Source organism: Caloenas nicobarica, chromosome 3 (assembly GCF_036013445.1).
Source record: "Caloenas nicobarica isolate bCalNic1 chromosome 3, bCalNic1.hap1, whole genome shotgun sequence".
In the NCBI taxonomy this organism is placed as follows: Eukaryota; Metazoa; Chordata; class Aves; order Columbiformes; family Columbidae; genus Caloenas; species Caloenas nicobarica.
This window is the reverse complement of record NC_088247.1, coordinates 117,225,320-117,240,059: the sequence shown is the minus strand read 5'-3', so window position 1 is coordinate 117,240,059 and position 14,740 is coordinate 117,225,320. Positions and strand designations below refer to the sequence as shown.

The 14,740-nt window shown below is 38.1% G+C and overlaps 1 protein-coding gene across 4 annotated transcripts in view; it reads left to right on the top strand.

Moving 5' to 3' along the window:
* PLCB4 (phospholipase C beta 4) overlaps positions 1 to 14,740 on the top strand; it is a 188,789-nt gene that overhangs the window by 107,884 nt on the left and 66,165 nt on the right. For 3 of the 4 annotated variants that reach the window (XM_065630533.1, XM_065630531.1, XM_065630532.1), the window contains 5 exons: positions 1,414 to 1,494; positions 1,792 to 1,851; positions 3,223 to 3,366; positions 12,601 to 12,680; positions 13,231 to 13,284. In XM_065630533.1, the coding sequence (XP_065486605.1) occupies positions 1,414 to 1,494; positions 1,792 to 1,851; positions 3,223 to 3,366; positions 12,601 to 12,680; positions 13,231 to 13,284 (419 nt within the window). The remainder of the gene's footprint in view (positions 1 to 1,413; positions 1,495 to 1,791; positions 1,852 to 3,222; positions 3,367 to 12,600; positions 12,681 to 13,230; positions 13,285 to 14,740) is intronic. The other variant, XM_065630534.1, reaches the window with a different exon arrangement.

Here is a 14,740-nt window from a genome sequence, read left to right as displayed (position 1 = left end):
AGTTCATACTGGACACTCGTGCCTAGTGGTGTTGTCTCAGCTGTAGCAACTTTATACTTTCTATCTCAGCTTCCCTGGCTCTAAAATTAACATAGTTGTTTGCTACTTGGGTGGAAAACTGCAAGTGTCAGACCTTAAAACCTGTAAATCTTGTTTGAGGACCTAAAATGTTGTCCAGAAGTGGTAGACGTCATCCAATAATAAATACATCCAGGGAAAAGGAACAATTATCCCAAAGACGACGTATCCCCTTTGGCTGTACCCATCTCGGAGGGCTCAGGGACATGACATGTGGATCCAGGTTCTTACTTGTCCAGGTTCTTACTTGCCTTCATGCCTGATGTCAAGTCAGACTAAGACCTGACTGGAATGTGACCTTAGCCCACCCCATGCCCTTGTTCCATGGCAGAGGATAGATAGTCGTGGACAGACTTAGTGACTTAAAAACCATGCTCCGTGGATTTGAGGGCATTGGAGTTTTTACCTGGTTTTGTTACCTAAATTCGCATTGTCCTGTATGTAAGACTCCAAAAACAGCTGTGGATATTCATGTGCTTGCTGCCCCTGCTACATGCACAGGAGAGGACGTGACATTTCAGAAAGATACCTCAGTCTCTGACATGGAACGAAGCACCGAGATCTGAACCAGCAGGCAGTGCTGTAGCCTGAACACGTGCCTGTTGGTTTTCAATTAAGGAAGTCAGGAAGTCCTGCATCCTTTTTTTCTTTAAAAAGTGATTGATTCTGCACAGCGTTATCCTGCATTTTAGCTTAATTTATGATCCATTAATTGGGGCTGGAGGTGTGTGGAGGAAATTTCTTTTTTAATTCAGCTAATCTGATTTTTTTGCCTTGTCTAGTCTCTTTGGTATGCCATTTTTTCTTGATTTCTCTACAAATCTATGTCCTGCAAACTCTGCTTGCCAGATACTCTGGTTACAAAATGCTCATGGCATGCCTTCTGTCATAGTCTAACAGAAAAGTGCTTCCTAAATTCTGAATGTTAAAATAAAATGTCATTTGATCCTGGAGGTAGTATTGGCAAGTTACATACTTTTAACCTTTATGTAGTTTGAAGCACTCAGTTTTCAATAATTTTTTTGAAGTTCCATTTCATTAAGGTTTTTTATTAAGTAAGAATCGCTGCTTTTACTAAACAAAACAAATCTTCATAGTTGCAAAGAAGTAGGAAAATATTAGTTAGGTGCATCCCAATGTCTCAAATGGCAGCAAAAAGACAAATCACTAAAAATGATCATTTTATAACAGCCTGCCTCTCATTTCTGATTGCTTCGGGAATAGCAAATTCTTCAGGCAGGTTTTTGGGGAGAAATGTAATAATCTTTTTACAGTAAATAAATTTATTACATTTGTCAAACTGGCTAAAATAATGGTCTATATTTTTTTCTATAGGAATCTTTTGTCTTTGAAAGCAACTGTCTCTTCCAAGTGGATGAATTCGGCTTTTTTCTGAGCTGGAAGAGTGAAGGAAAGGTATATTAGTTATGTCAGGAATATATATCAGATATTATGGCATTTGGTTTATATTCTGGCTAGTTTAAAAAAATCTAAAATACTGTGTTAGTTTATTTACCAAACTAGCCTTAGTTCTATTATTTTAGAATTGACGGAAGTGAGGTATTTAAGAGAGAATTAACTGATATAAAAGGGAAATACACTGGTGTTAATTAGCAGTGTTTTGCAAATAAGATTGTTTATTTTTGCTGCAATTCCTAATGGAGCCATGTGTTGACAGACCTTTGAACTTGTACCTTTTTTTTCCTGTTTCAGGAAGGACAGGTATTAGAATGCTCTCTGATCAACAGTGTTCGTTTTGGAGCTGTACCAAAGGTACTCTATACTTAGTTTATAGTCGTTATTTAAACAAAGAATATTTAAACTGAAGGTGAAATGGAGGATGAAGTTCATTTCTTTAAAAAATACCAGCAACACAGCTTTAATTTTGCAATCACAGCATAAAGTATTAAGTTGTAAAGTCAAGTAATTTGGTTTGATTGTAGTGGGAAGTTTCTGTCCTCTGGTCTTTCTGATGCAGTACAGTGCTCAGCTTCTAGAATGCAGTGAAAGCTGAACGACAGGTGTTAAGAGCACACATCAGGAGTTTTTAATTATTTTGTAACGGTGTATTGTGATACTTGTGTTGGGGATCTGGAAAAAAAAATATTTTGTATTCCAAATATTGTTCCTATATTTTAAAAATTTGTTGTATCTTCTTGCTCCATTGGCATAAAACACCGAAAGTTTTGTTTGCATCCCTCTTCATCCAGTTAGATGGTCAGAGAGGGCAGCTGATCACTGTCTGCCATTTTGAAGAATATCCACAGAAATACTAGCTAGGAGTTCTGGAGAAACCCCAAGCTTTGGAAATATTTTCAGTAACATTCTTCAGAAGGAATACGTAGAATTTTCTGAAGTGAATTGTGGGCCTCCCTCCTCAAAGCCTTTAGTTTAGAAGATTTCTTGTGAAGCAAGGTATCTGTTAACACCTCTGCATTTCCACTTTCATGTGTTAAGTGTTTCTGTGTTAACTGTAGATAACTATCTCTTTGAATAATTCTCTTGGGAATCCATAGCCTAAAATCTTTCCCACATAGAGAAGGGGCATGAGAAGTGGTGGTGCAGACAACCCCATGCTTCATGTGCTGACAGCCATACCAATATGCTTCAGACTTCACTTCTGTCTTTACATAGGTAATTTGTTCTTTATGCCCATTAAATCTATAGCCCTTGACCCTCAGCCAAGACAGCAGCTTGTACGATGTGTCATTCAGAAACAGCCAAAAAGTCACACAGATCATAACTCTCAGTACCTATAGACTTAATTAGATTGGAATAATTTACTTAGAGATTAATACTGTCCCTCTATTTCCAGTCTTTGGAGTGATTAATTTTTCCTTTTTTTTTCCTTTTTTTTTTTTTTTCCTTCTTTTTTTGGTGATAAAAATATTTATTATTTCTAATTTAACTTTATAATATATATTTGAAATACTTTACTCCTGAGTTCACACAATCATGCTGCTAATTGTTAGAATATATTGTTTTTCAGGATTACACACAATTCTAAATGAAAGCACTCATTTAAGATGATTGGCAAAGGTTTAAAGGTGTTAATGTATAGGGAGATGGGAATGCATCTTTACTATACTGCATTGCATAACAAAAGTATTGCAAGTATAACAAGTTATTTATTCTGTTTAACAGGATCCCAAAATACTAACTGCACTTGAGGCTGTTGGAAAATCAGAAAATGAATTGGAAGGACGAATAGTGTGTGTTTGCAGTGGCACGGATCTGGTGAACATCAGCTTCACGTTCATGGTAGCAGAAAACACAGAAATAGCCAAGGTATTTCACAATTAAACAGTGTGTGGGAGTTTAAAAAAAAAAAACAAAAACAAAAACCAAAACCAAAATGGAAAGCTCCTCAGCAGTACTTGATTGTTTTTCCTGAGTAGATCGACCTGCTTGGCTGCCTGAAATACCTGTTTTAATGTCTGCTGCACAGTCTACAAAAGAACAGCAAACATCCATTTGGAGCTTTCTGTATCATGTCTGTGTGCCATGGTGAAAGGAAATAGTGACTTTATCAGCCTCTGCGTGCATGGCGATCTGTCAGAAGTAGACACTGAGACTATTAAGTATCGGACACAGCATTCCCTCAACTCTTTAGGCTTGCACAGCAGACTGTGTGATGGTCATGCAGTGCATCTGTAACACATAGGGATGCTGAAGGGAAGTGCAGTTACTTTATTTTTCCTAATGGATAGAGCTCAAGCCTCCGAAATTTTGTTCAGTGATAACCTAATTGTATTGTATGTTCATATTATTTAAAAATACAAAAGCAGGAAAGAAAATTCTCTACAGTTAAGAGGATTCCAGTGTACCCAGGTTTTTTTTCTGTTTCCCGTTGACATGGAACAGTCTTAAGAAAACAATGGTGCTTTTTTACACGTCATCTTTCCTTAGAGCTTAAAATTGCAGTTCACAATGCAAGTTCTCTGGCTCCACCAAGGCCTGATACTTGATCTGTCTGCTGTAAACTGGTCTGAGAAACTTGATCTAGGGTGCTGATAGTATGCTACTGACTTCGATCCAGAGATTCAAGGGATTTTTAAAATACACCTTTTTTGCTTTTCTTTTCTGATTGTATGTGCGTAGAGTGTATTATAATGTATTTTGCCTGTGAGGTAAACATTGAATAGTGATCAGTAACACACACCTGATAAATCCTCTCCTTTTAAACCTGAGTATCTGTTTGCCAAAAGTTACATCACTAAATGCCTTGGCAGACCTGGTTGAATTTTCATTGCTTTGGATCCATATCTCTTTTAAACACTGGCAGTATTGAGTAAGCTCCGTGATGGGAGAAATACTTGTATAACTTACATGGGTACACTAAATTGATTTAACTGTGTATATTTTCAGCAGGCTTTTAGGGAAATAATGTGCCACGGTTATGTTTTGAAAACATTTAAGAAGCAAAGAAAAGGAGATGCTGGCAGCATTCACCTTTATACTTAACCCAACAGTGTCTCTGATTCATTCTGAAAAGAAAAAAGTTGGAGTTAAGTTTTTTAGCCACCTGAGGTCTCAATAAGCTGTATTAGACTCATTGATTTGAGGGGAGTGAGCTGGCCAGTTATATAGACTGTCACAACCGGTGAGCTGATTATGCTGTCTAAAAGATCTACTCCTTCATTAACTATCAAGATACTTATTGAAAGTGGTGTGTCCTGCTGCAGACAGCTTGCGGGTGGACTCTGAGAGGCCCATAAATGTGATAGTCCTACATTTGAGAGTCTTTTCACCAAAAAATATATATCTAGAACTTGTTAACAATGGTGATCCACCTGATCTGTTTGAGGCACAAGGAAGAGGGTAAAGTAGATCAAGCCAAAAACAATTTGGAGCTTTCTAGGATACCTTTGCTAGACATCTGGGAAGTAATTTGGCCTGTGCTGTATTGACCTTTCATATATGATAAGAACATCAGCTTGCTACTATACTTCTGTGTTAAAATTTTCTAGGAGTTATCTGCACATAGAGCTCTTCACACTTAATTCTTTTTGTTTTGTTCATAAGACGACATCTTTTTTTCTGGGACATAATACATTTCCTCTAGAAGAAGTGAGTCTTTGCAAGGCATTAAGTAGCTGTGCAGCTACTAACTGCAGTTTAAAACAGGGCTTGATTTAATCCATGTTCAGAAGTAAGCCCCAATTGTGAAATGACAGAGGCAAGAGTTTGGAGAAGAAGGAGCAGTGATTGTAGCTGAAGCAACCCAGATATGTGTTAGGGATGCGTCTGGACTGGCTTCTGCTGCTTCCTTCCCTGTTGCTGTGAGGAAGGCGAGCGTTACTTGCTGTAGATTTTTTTGTCCCTTGCTCAGATAAAGCAAGGTCAGGATTGGTCGGCACCTGACTGGAATATTTTCAAATAAGGGAATTTGGTGACAGATCTAAATACAAAAGCCCAGAACCTTTCTGCCCAGAAAGAGGGCAAAAAGATATTCTGCTTCTGTAGATAGTATTTTGGAATGGGACAAGAAGTAATTGTTATTGACTGAAGGCTGCGTTATAACAGGACCAAGTAGCTATGACGAAGAAGAAAATTAATGCAAATTCCTGGTTTCTTCAGGCTGCCCATGTGAGGAGCGATGTTGGTGGGAAGCAGATGCTGCGACACAGATAGGGCAGGGTGGCAGAGTGTGGGGACAGTCCCTTAGGGGCGCCCTGACTGTGGCAGGTGAGCGTGCGCAGAGCTGCTGCCTGCCGTGGGCAGGGCTGCTCGCAGGCTGGCTGTTGTGATCTGTCATCTTCTCTGCACTGGGACAGCCCCACATTCCTCTGCCTCTTGTAGCCATGTGCTCAGCAGGTCTGGCCAAGTCATCGCTGGGCTCCTAGTATAGCTATTCCAACAGCAAGAGTGTGTTTATTATCTCTCCACTTGTCTCCAAGCTTCAACTCTGGTATTTACATTCTATCTACTTAAATTTTATTGGTGTTTTCAGCTGAGAAATTGGTTTTCATTTCCACTCTTAAAACGAAACAACCACAAAATGGGGTGTATTCTGTCTCTGATTGCAAGCAGCTGCCATGGTCCACTCCTAAAGCAACTCTACTGTGGAAGTCGAGAGTGACCGTAAAAGTTGGAATTTAATATCTAATGTTTGGAATGCTGATTAAATCAGGTCATATAAATTACTGTGAGCTAAAATTAAAACACACACAATATTAGAGGTGTGAGCGTATGTGTGTGTTTTTTATTTTTGCTTCTCAAATGGACTTTCTGTGACCTAGTAATCTGATAATCTGCTTTTTTCAATCTAGGACATTTCAAAAGGCCAGCGAGTATTTGGAGGTAAATTTCCTTAGTGCAGAAGCACTGTAGTGCTGATGTGAAGCCTTAGAGTATGGTATGTAGGCTGGAGTAAGTCCAATAAAGCTGTTGTAGATCAGCAACCCAAAATCTGGATTTCTTGTCTTTTTTGCTCATCCACTTTGGCAATGCATTAAGGACTTTAATTTAAAAGATTAACCTAAGTCAAGTCAGCTCTTTTTACATTCTTTAATATTACCGCGTACCAGGAGTAAATTTGTCCTGGCAGTTGTTCTTTCCCAGATCCAGCTGTGTTGTTGGGAAGGACCATCTCTCCAGCTGATGGTTTCCGCCCTTCTGCCAGAAAGTACTGTTCCCATTGCCCTGCTGACCGAGGACTTCATGTGAACACGCCTAATTCACTTCAAGGAAGAGCCATAGCATTAAGCTTAGCTCACCAATTTAGAGGCAAAGCTCACACCAGTCTTTAAGATAACCTGGCTCTGGGAAGTGCTGATGCAGACGATTCTTTTGGTGTTAGACAGGGATGGGAGCAGCCGCAGGGGAGACAGGATGGGAAGGAGAGTGGACTAACCTTTTACACTGGCATAGCTGGATTTGATAGAAAATAGACATTTTCTACTGGTGTGTTACTCACTGAGACAGCGAATCACACATTGATGGCTAAACTGTGAGGCACCAGCATGAATAGCACATGCTGAAATGCTTTATTACTCCTATGCTAACAAACAACGTAAAGTAAAAGGTGACCTTTATCTTACAACTAATAATAATATGGCATTGAAGATGACTGCAGTTGAAAGCATTTCATTTCGACATTCTTAAACTTCTCAGCTTTTCAGTTGGAATAGTTTTTTTCATTTTAAAATTGATTTCAGTTTGTTTAAAATGGTTAAGTGGACCACTGTGGTTTTGGTAAGGTGAAGCACTTCAAGCTGATCATTTTTGTTGCTGTTCTACTGTATGGCTCTTTTTGACTTAACAAAGATGTTCTGTTTCAGTTGATAGGACTTTTTTCCATGAAACAAGCTGTTGATTATTTGCACAAATCATATTTCTAGGAGGGAAACTAGAAGGTAGCAGAAGATTCCCACAGGAATATCTCACAGTCACATTACAGAAAAGTTCTCTTTTCCCATAGCTTTGGTTTGTTTTGGTGTTTCAAAGAAAAGCTTTCCAAGAAACCTGCAGAACATACTTGAACAGATCTCTAAAAGTCTACTGCTGCTCTCCTTGTCCCAGTATGTTAGTACTTGGCTTATGTCTCATAGCCACGTTTCTAAACTATGACCATCTTAAATATATAATTGCAGCTTATGTGTGTAGGTAGCCCTGTGCCAAGTATATAGTACCGTGTTTTCTAGATAAATCTTCATATCCTAGCCAGCCTGTAGTTAAGCATTTGTGATTTCAATGCGCTTGCTTTTCTACTTTTTCATGTACTTTCTTGTCTATGCCACAAATCGAAAACTTCAGCCCTGGTTCTCCATTAGCCAGGAGGTCTCTTTCACTATGTAAAGCTCCACTGTGTTTGTCTTAGTCTGTATACAAAAGCAGCCAAAGTGCATTTTCCAGCCACTTTCAGAGCAGACCCCTCAAGTGCTGGAAAAGTCATTCTGGGATGGAAAGCTTTGTTCAAGTGGGGAAGCAGTCTGGCCACATCAGGCAACTCCCAATACAGAGTGTTTGTGTGAGCCTCAGCTTGCTTGATGTAATACTTGAAAGTAGGAAGAGCCCCTTTTATCTTTGTAACAGAATTTTCGCGGCAATACTCTGCAAGTCTGTGCTACAATTGGTCGGGTAGGGGATAAGGTTTTACACCATCACTAGTCTGCTCTCCTTGCTTTTGCTTTCTTAAGTTAGAGGTATGGTAGTTTTCATAGAAGAGAAATTACTTTTGAGACATCTGTGTTGAGAGAACAGGGACATCTACTGGTCACAGCCTCAGTGAAGGAGGACGAAATACCAGGGAATCCTGCCAGGCTGTGTCTGTCTTGGTAAGAATTGGGAAACTTGGTTCTGTTCCCCGTGGGTTTCTGAACCTTCAAGGTATCAAGCCCTTGACTCTGCCAGTCACAGGCGCTGAACACCAAAATCAGAGAGCAGTATCTCCTTGCCTCCCCAGCGTTCCCAATGCTTGAATTAAGTAGAGGGCAACTATGGAGAGACTGCACTGTGAAAAAGTGAAGGTAAAATCTCAAGAGGTCTGGATAATACTGACCTCATCTGTAAAGAAGCCATGCATGACCTTGTCTAGAATTTAGTGAGCTGTAGGTTGCAGTGTTTTTTAGCCTTTCGTAAATTTTACTCTTTTTAACCCTTCTAAATGAAATGTTGACAGCTAAAAGAGAGCTGAGAGGTCAAATTTATCTTTGCACCCTGCCACAGCTGCCAGTGTGTCTTCGATGAACCCCAGCTAATGCAAGGTCACTAAGTGCTTCAGAAGCATTTGAGTACTACAGCAAAAGCTGAAAGAGTGCTTCTTTGATCAATTTTTCTTGTACCTTCTCCTTATAGAGATATTTGACAATGTTGGATCTTGTTTGAGAAAAACAACACAGTCTGCTTAGTCCAGCCTGCAGTATACTTAGTTTTTGGCCTCTTGTGTCAGCCTAAGAGTCTGTGTTTAAGGTGTAGTTGTCTTTGGTTTTGCATCTTTTCATCGTGGTTGTTTCTCTGGGCTTAGATATCAGGTCCCAGATTCCCTTTTATATGAACCTGGACTAATTCTTGGTACATAGAGAGCCATACAGGAATTACACTGACAGAGGAAAGGTACTGAGCTGTATTTTGAAAATCCGAAAATATTTAGCACTAGCATCGCTAAGAATCAAACGTATCATGTACTTCTGTCAAAAACATTTTCTAACTCTACTTTCTGTAGGACCCAAGTGAAGTGTTTCCTATCTACCTCATTTCAGAATTTCATCTTATTATAGGATTTTCCTTCTTTGGAGAGCTAGTGATTTGGAAATGCTGAGCATGAAAAGAGAATTGAGGATTTTTATTGTTGTTTGCTTACATAGGTTTACAGGTCTTTCACCTTCACCTGTAAAACAAGGAGTGCTGTCATAGCATACAAGCAAGGCTGCTGCTATGTTCTTCGTTATCTGAGAAAAATCTGAGATCCTTTTTCATCCCTCCTACAGGGTCATCAGACAAGTGTACATTAAATCTGGGAATGGCTTGTTGTCAGGAAAGCAATATATTGCCAGCTTGACATTTGTCAGAGTATTCAGGCTTTGGATATTTTGAGAGTATCTGTGCACTGGATCACAGTGTCTTAAAAGTGATTATGAAGATAGTTGTTATTTGGAGACTATTCTGGCTCAGAAGGACAAAGTTTGAATGTGTTGCACTGAGCCTGTATATTAATCTACAGGTGAGGAAGTTTTTTCATCTTATGTCATTTTGCTTTTAGATAGTACATTCACAATCCAGAAGCATTTTATTTTTTTTCCTTAGCTCTCTTATTAATTTGGGGCTGGATGGTAACCATGCTGAATATCTGATGAAACACTCCAGAAATTGCTTTAGCCCCAAACTGAAGTACAAGCAGCCAGATGCTGCATTGTAGTGCCGCTGTGTTGAGTGGAACAGACAGGCAAATGTGTCTCTCAAACTGCTGTGTCTTACCCAGGGGACATTGTGCCATAGACGGATAGAGACTCTTAGGTTACTCCCTTACTTGATGCCAGCAGAGATGTGACGATTTTGTGGCTTTTCAGTGTTTGGCTGTCGTTCTGTGCTCTTTTGGTGTGAGAGAATGCAGTTCCTGATTTGGAATCTCTATCAGGAAAGGGCATTATCACTGAAAAAAGATTAGGGAGTCCTCTAAAGTGGGAATCATCAGGACAATTCCTGCAAAGAAAGTACTTGGTAAGTGGTTAGCATATTGATTTCTCTCTATACTTGTTTTCTTTCTAGCAGCGTTGCTTTTTGGCAACTGTTCTTGACAAAGAAGTAACTTCAGAACTGAGTGCTGCATAACCTTAGTTTTAAATGTTAGATTTTGTTTTATCAGGTGTAGCTGCAATCAGTTGCCTTCAAATTAGAATGGATCTGTGTGAGTTTATTTCCTGTTGAAATGGTGATATTGCCAGTACTGCACCAATGGTGGTTTTAGTAGAAAAAAAGGGAGCTTTGAAAGACTGAAGCTTATTTACAACATGCATTTTGTGTGATTTAATTTTACAAAGGTTTTTTGTTTGCAGTGAATATGCGTCATTTTACTTTATGGATCAGTGTTGAAAGGTTGAGGAGCTTTTAAGGGACTACTGGCTAATCCAGATCATACAAGCATAAATTTTTACATAGCTTTGACAGTGTTAATACAGCAGTAATGTTACATTTTACTGTTCAGAGGAAAAAAAAAAAAAAAGAGAAAAACGAATAAAAAACCACCACAACAAAACACACTTATATAGTTAATGATAATTGATAATTATTGAATTTTGACAGTTCTAGGAGGTGGAAATGCATGTACGACTTGTTCACGCATTTATCTTGAAATCATCACTAGCACTATTCCTATATCATCTTAGGTGAGCAAACATTTGTAGGAAAAGATAAGTGTTCCCTAAGTCTGTCAATGGCTTCCAGTTACATTAGTTCTAATAAATAATATCTTTTCCCATGATCCTTGCTTTCTTTATAGCCTTAGGCAAGTACATCTGTTCTATCCATACTTAGTACATTCATGCAGTTGGGAAAAGAGAAATGGGAGGGCAGACTGTTACTGGTGGGTTGTTTTCAAGCATGAAAACACACCTGAGAAAACCCCAAACAGTAGCTTTTCTCATAAGTCAGACTTCTATTTTTAAGTGATTCTCAGATATGCACTTATTCCATTAGCTTGCATATTCTATTCAGTACTTCTTAAAAAGGATAGTTTGAACAGGAATAATTGAATATTAATAGAAGTCTTAGTAAATGGCTACTTTTCCTGAAGCGAAATAGATTTATAAGGTGAATTTTTAAGCCTGATTAAGAATTTCCTGTTTAAAAAGAAGTTTGTGCTTGTAGTGTGTCACGAGTACAAGTGGATGCTGAAGTGTATTTGTCTACTGAATTGTCACCTTAGAGCTTGTTTTAGCCCATAGTGATTTAATGCCTACAGTTTACAATATGCCATTTTCTAAAGACATTAGTATTCCTCCTATAGAAATTATTTTCTTCATCTGTTTTGTAGATGTACAGCACTAATTCATGAAAAGGAAAATATACTCATCTGCATCTATTTATAAGTGTCAAATTTTGGATCCTGCCCAAGTCAGTTCAAGCTGCATGCACAGAATTTGGCCAGAAGCAAGAAGCTGCTTTATTCATAAGGTTAATATTAAGCAGTGGACCAAATCCCATCTCAGTTCCACCAGTGTAAATTATCTGTTAAGTAATCCTAGCATTACAATGGCATGATGGAGATTGAACTTGGCTTGTAGTGCTGTCATTTTTTTTCCTCTTCCTATAGCTTTATCCCGCCAGGATTCTTGCTGAAATCAATGAGTGTTCGTGTTAGGGCCTAATCCTTAAGCTTCTTCTATACAGTACTGCAAAGTCTAGGTACAAGCCATAGTAGAAAAAATATATCCATGAAAAGGAATTGGATAAGTGCTGTAATGCTGCTGTTGGCTGAGGGTCATCCCAATGATAACTGGAATGTTTTGCTTTTTAAGGATGAAAGTAAGCAGGACTTGAATATGTAACAGGGTGTCAGATGAGGTCAGTATCACTGAACTATTGATGTGCTTCCCTGTGGTTTGCTCTAGCTTAGTAATATTTTGTTACATTCCTTTTCTAAACCTTGACCAGTTAAATATATGATCATGTATTGTATAATGTTGCTTAGTAATAGCTAATATTGCCAGCTGCAACTGAAAGGGACACGTATGTTTATATGGGCTATAAACAGAAGGCTTAATAAGTCAATCAACAGACTGCTTGCCTTTGTTAACGATGAACTGTTTAAATAGCACCGCTGATGCTACATGTAGTACTTGGAAGAATGGAAAGCACAATTGCTTTGTTTAGTGAAGTATGAAATAGCAATAGGTAAAATGTGGCTGGACTTTTCTGTGGCATTATAGGCTGTGAAGGGGGCAGTTTTTTTCTTCAACTCAGGTTATTAACATTATCCTTAGCTGCAAGGAAGAAGAGCCTTCCTCCACGACAAATTTTCCTACTTTTTTTCCCCTCTTCTGTTTTCCTAATTAGGTGTTTCTGTATTTTCATGTTTTTCAGCAATGGGTAGAAGGGCTTGGATCCATCATACATAACTTTAGAGCTAACAATGTCAGTCCAATGACATGTCTCAAGAAACAGTAAGTTTCTTTCCTCCCCTTTCTCCTTTATTTTTCTGTACTTGTATTTTCCTTGTATTTTATTTTTTTAAATCATATTTTGTTTTTCATAGTTCAACATTTGCAATCACGAACCACTGTAATAAAGAAAATGGTGTTAAATTAGTTTAGGGTTTATCTGTCATTGTGACCAGAGGAGGTCTCAAGTCTGTATCTGGCACCTGCCCAGGAGAAATTGTATATATATTTGATTTAATGATATTGTATGTTTTAGTTATTGTCTGGTTTGTTCTTTTATTGATGCATATGCAAACAAAACCCCCTGAGTCTTTCTTGTCTTCATACTCGTTTTAGTTGATGTACTGTTTCTTTTGGGATGCTTTTTGCCTTTACAGTTACAGAACTGCTCTGCCTCAAGCACTAGATGGTTAAAGAAAAACGTTTTTATTACAGAACAATTATTTGTTTATACTCATTTCACAGACATGCCAATAATCTTAGTCTAAATATAAGTATCTAGATCCCGATTTTAATCAATAGTATTTTAAAAATATTCCATTCTTGATTTCAGCTGGATGAAACTGGCTTTTCTGACAAACACAAATGGGAAAATTCCAGTTCGGAGGTAAGCATAACTGGGAGTTCAAGTTTTTATCAGGTACTGGTTGTATAATGTTAATAAAATTCTTTGACTTAAAAATTAATTATAATATCAATTTTATTACTAATACATATGTAAAAATAAGTACAGAACTAGACAAACTTAGCCAAGTTCTGCACTTCCTTGGTAAACTAGGCAGGACTTTTTTTTTTCTCAGTCTGTTGTGATGAAGATATGAGTGCTTGTAGTTGTTTTCAAAGTCATTTAGAGCTGAGAGCATTAGTTTTCGCAACTTAAAACTCCTTAAACTCTGATATGGGTTTTTCACTTGTAAAAATTAACAAAATACTTAACAAAAGAACCATAAAAACTTGCAGGCTAGTTAAGGACAAAAAGCTAAGTTTTAAAATGTAGTTGCTTGTAAAAGAGACAGATACAGCTCTGCCAGAAATACTTTTGCTTTTATAGGATCCCCCAGGATAATATTTGAGTTTCTCCATGTGATAAAAGAATCGTTGAGTTAGTCGTCAGTAACAGAAAAGCTAGAACAGTGTATTTCTTTCTGTACAGCTATTAACTATTACAAGTTACTGACTTTCCATCCTCTGGCTAGGCACTAATTCTCCCCGCTCCTGCTCTAGAAATTAATTCTTGCTGTTACATTGAGCTTCTTTCCTCCTTATGCAGTCTGTGAAAACCACACTTTTGGGGCATGCTGTTTTTTCATTAATAGAAACTCACAGAAGGGAGCAAGAAGGAGGACTTTGTAAGATAAGCCTCACAGAATGTTTTTTATTAAGGAAGAAAGAGAGAATTTTGCATCTATGGAATCTGCAAAAAGACAAAGGGCCTGTCATGCCGCCTTACAGGTTTCTTTAATTTCATGACCCAAGTGACACCTTGACAGTGTTAAGGCTGCTTCAGCGTATTAATCTTTCAGCGTTCATGTTGCTAAGCCCCTGCTTATTTCTCAAACTTGAACTAAACTGCCATGGGGCACCTTCTGTGCAGAAGTGCCATGAGGAATATCAAATGAAGGGTAAAGATAAGGGAAAAATACTACACAGAGGCAGATTCATTTTCAAGACTCTAGAGTTTTATGTCTGTGTTTGAACATAGAGCTTTATTCCTTGGTATGAATTTATAGGGTGTTAGCTTGTCTGAAACTGTTTATGCCTTGAAATATTTTACCTTGCATTTAGTGAGGCATAAATTGGCTCAGTTGTGCCACAGCACACTGATTTGCATATGCAGACAAGCTTGCATATTGCTGAAGAGAGTCCAGTCCACTGGTTCCCGTGTATTAAATCTTCCTGCCGGATCTGCAGTTTTGATTTTAGACGACTTGAATATTTTAAAGTTGAATCGTTTTTCTTAAAAATTTTATCAGTTCCAAGCGTTTGGTTGGGTTTTTGTTTTTGTTTTTGTTTTCAAAATTGCGCTATATCCAGGTTCCCATAAATCGGTCTCTTGCAGCTTA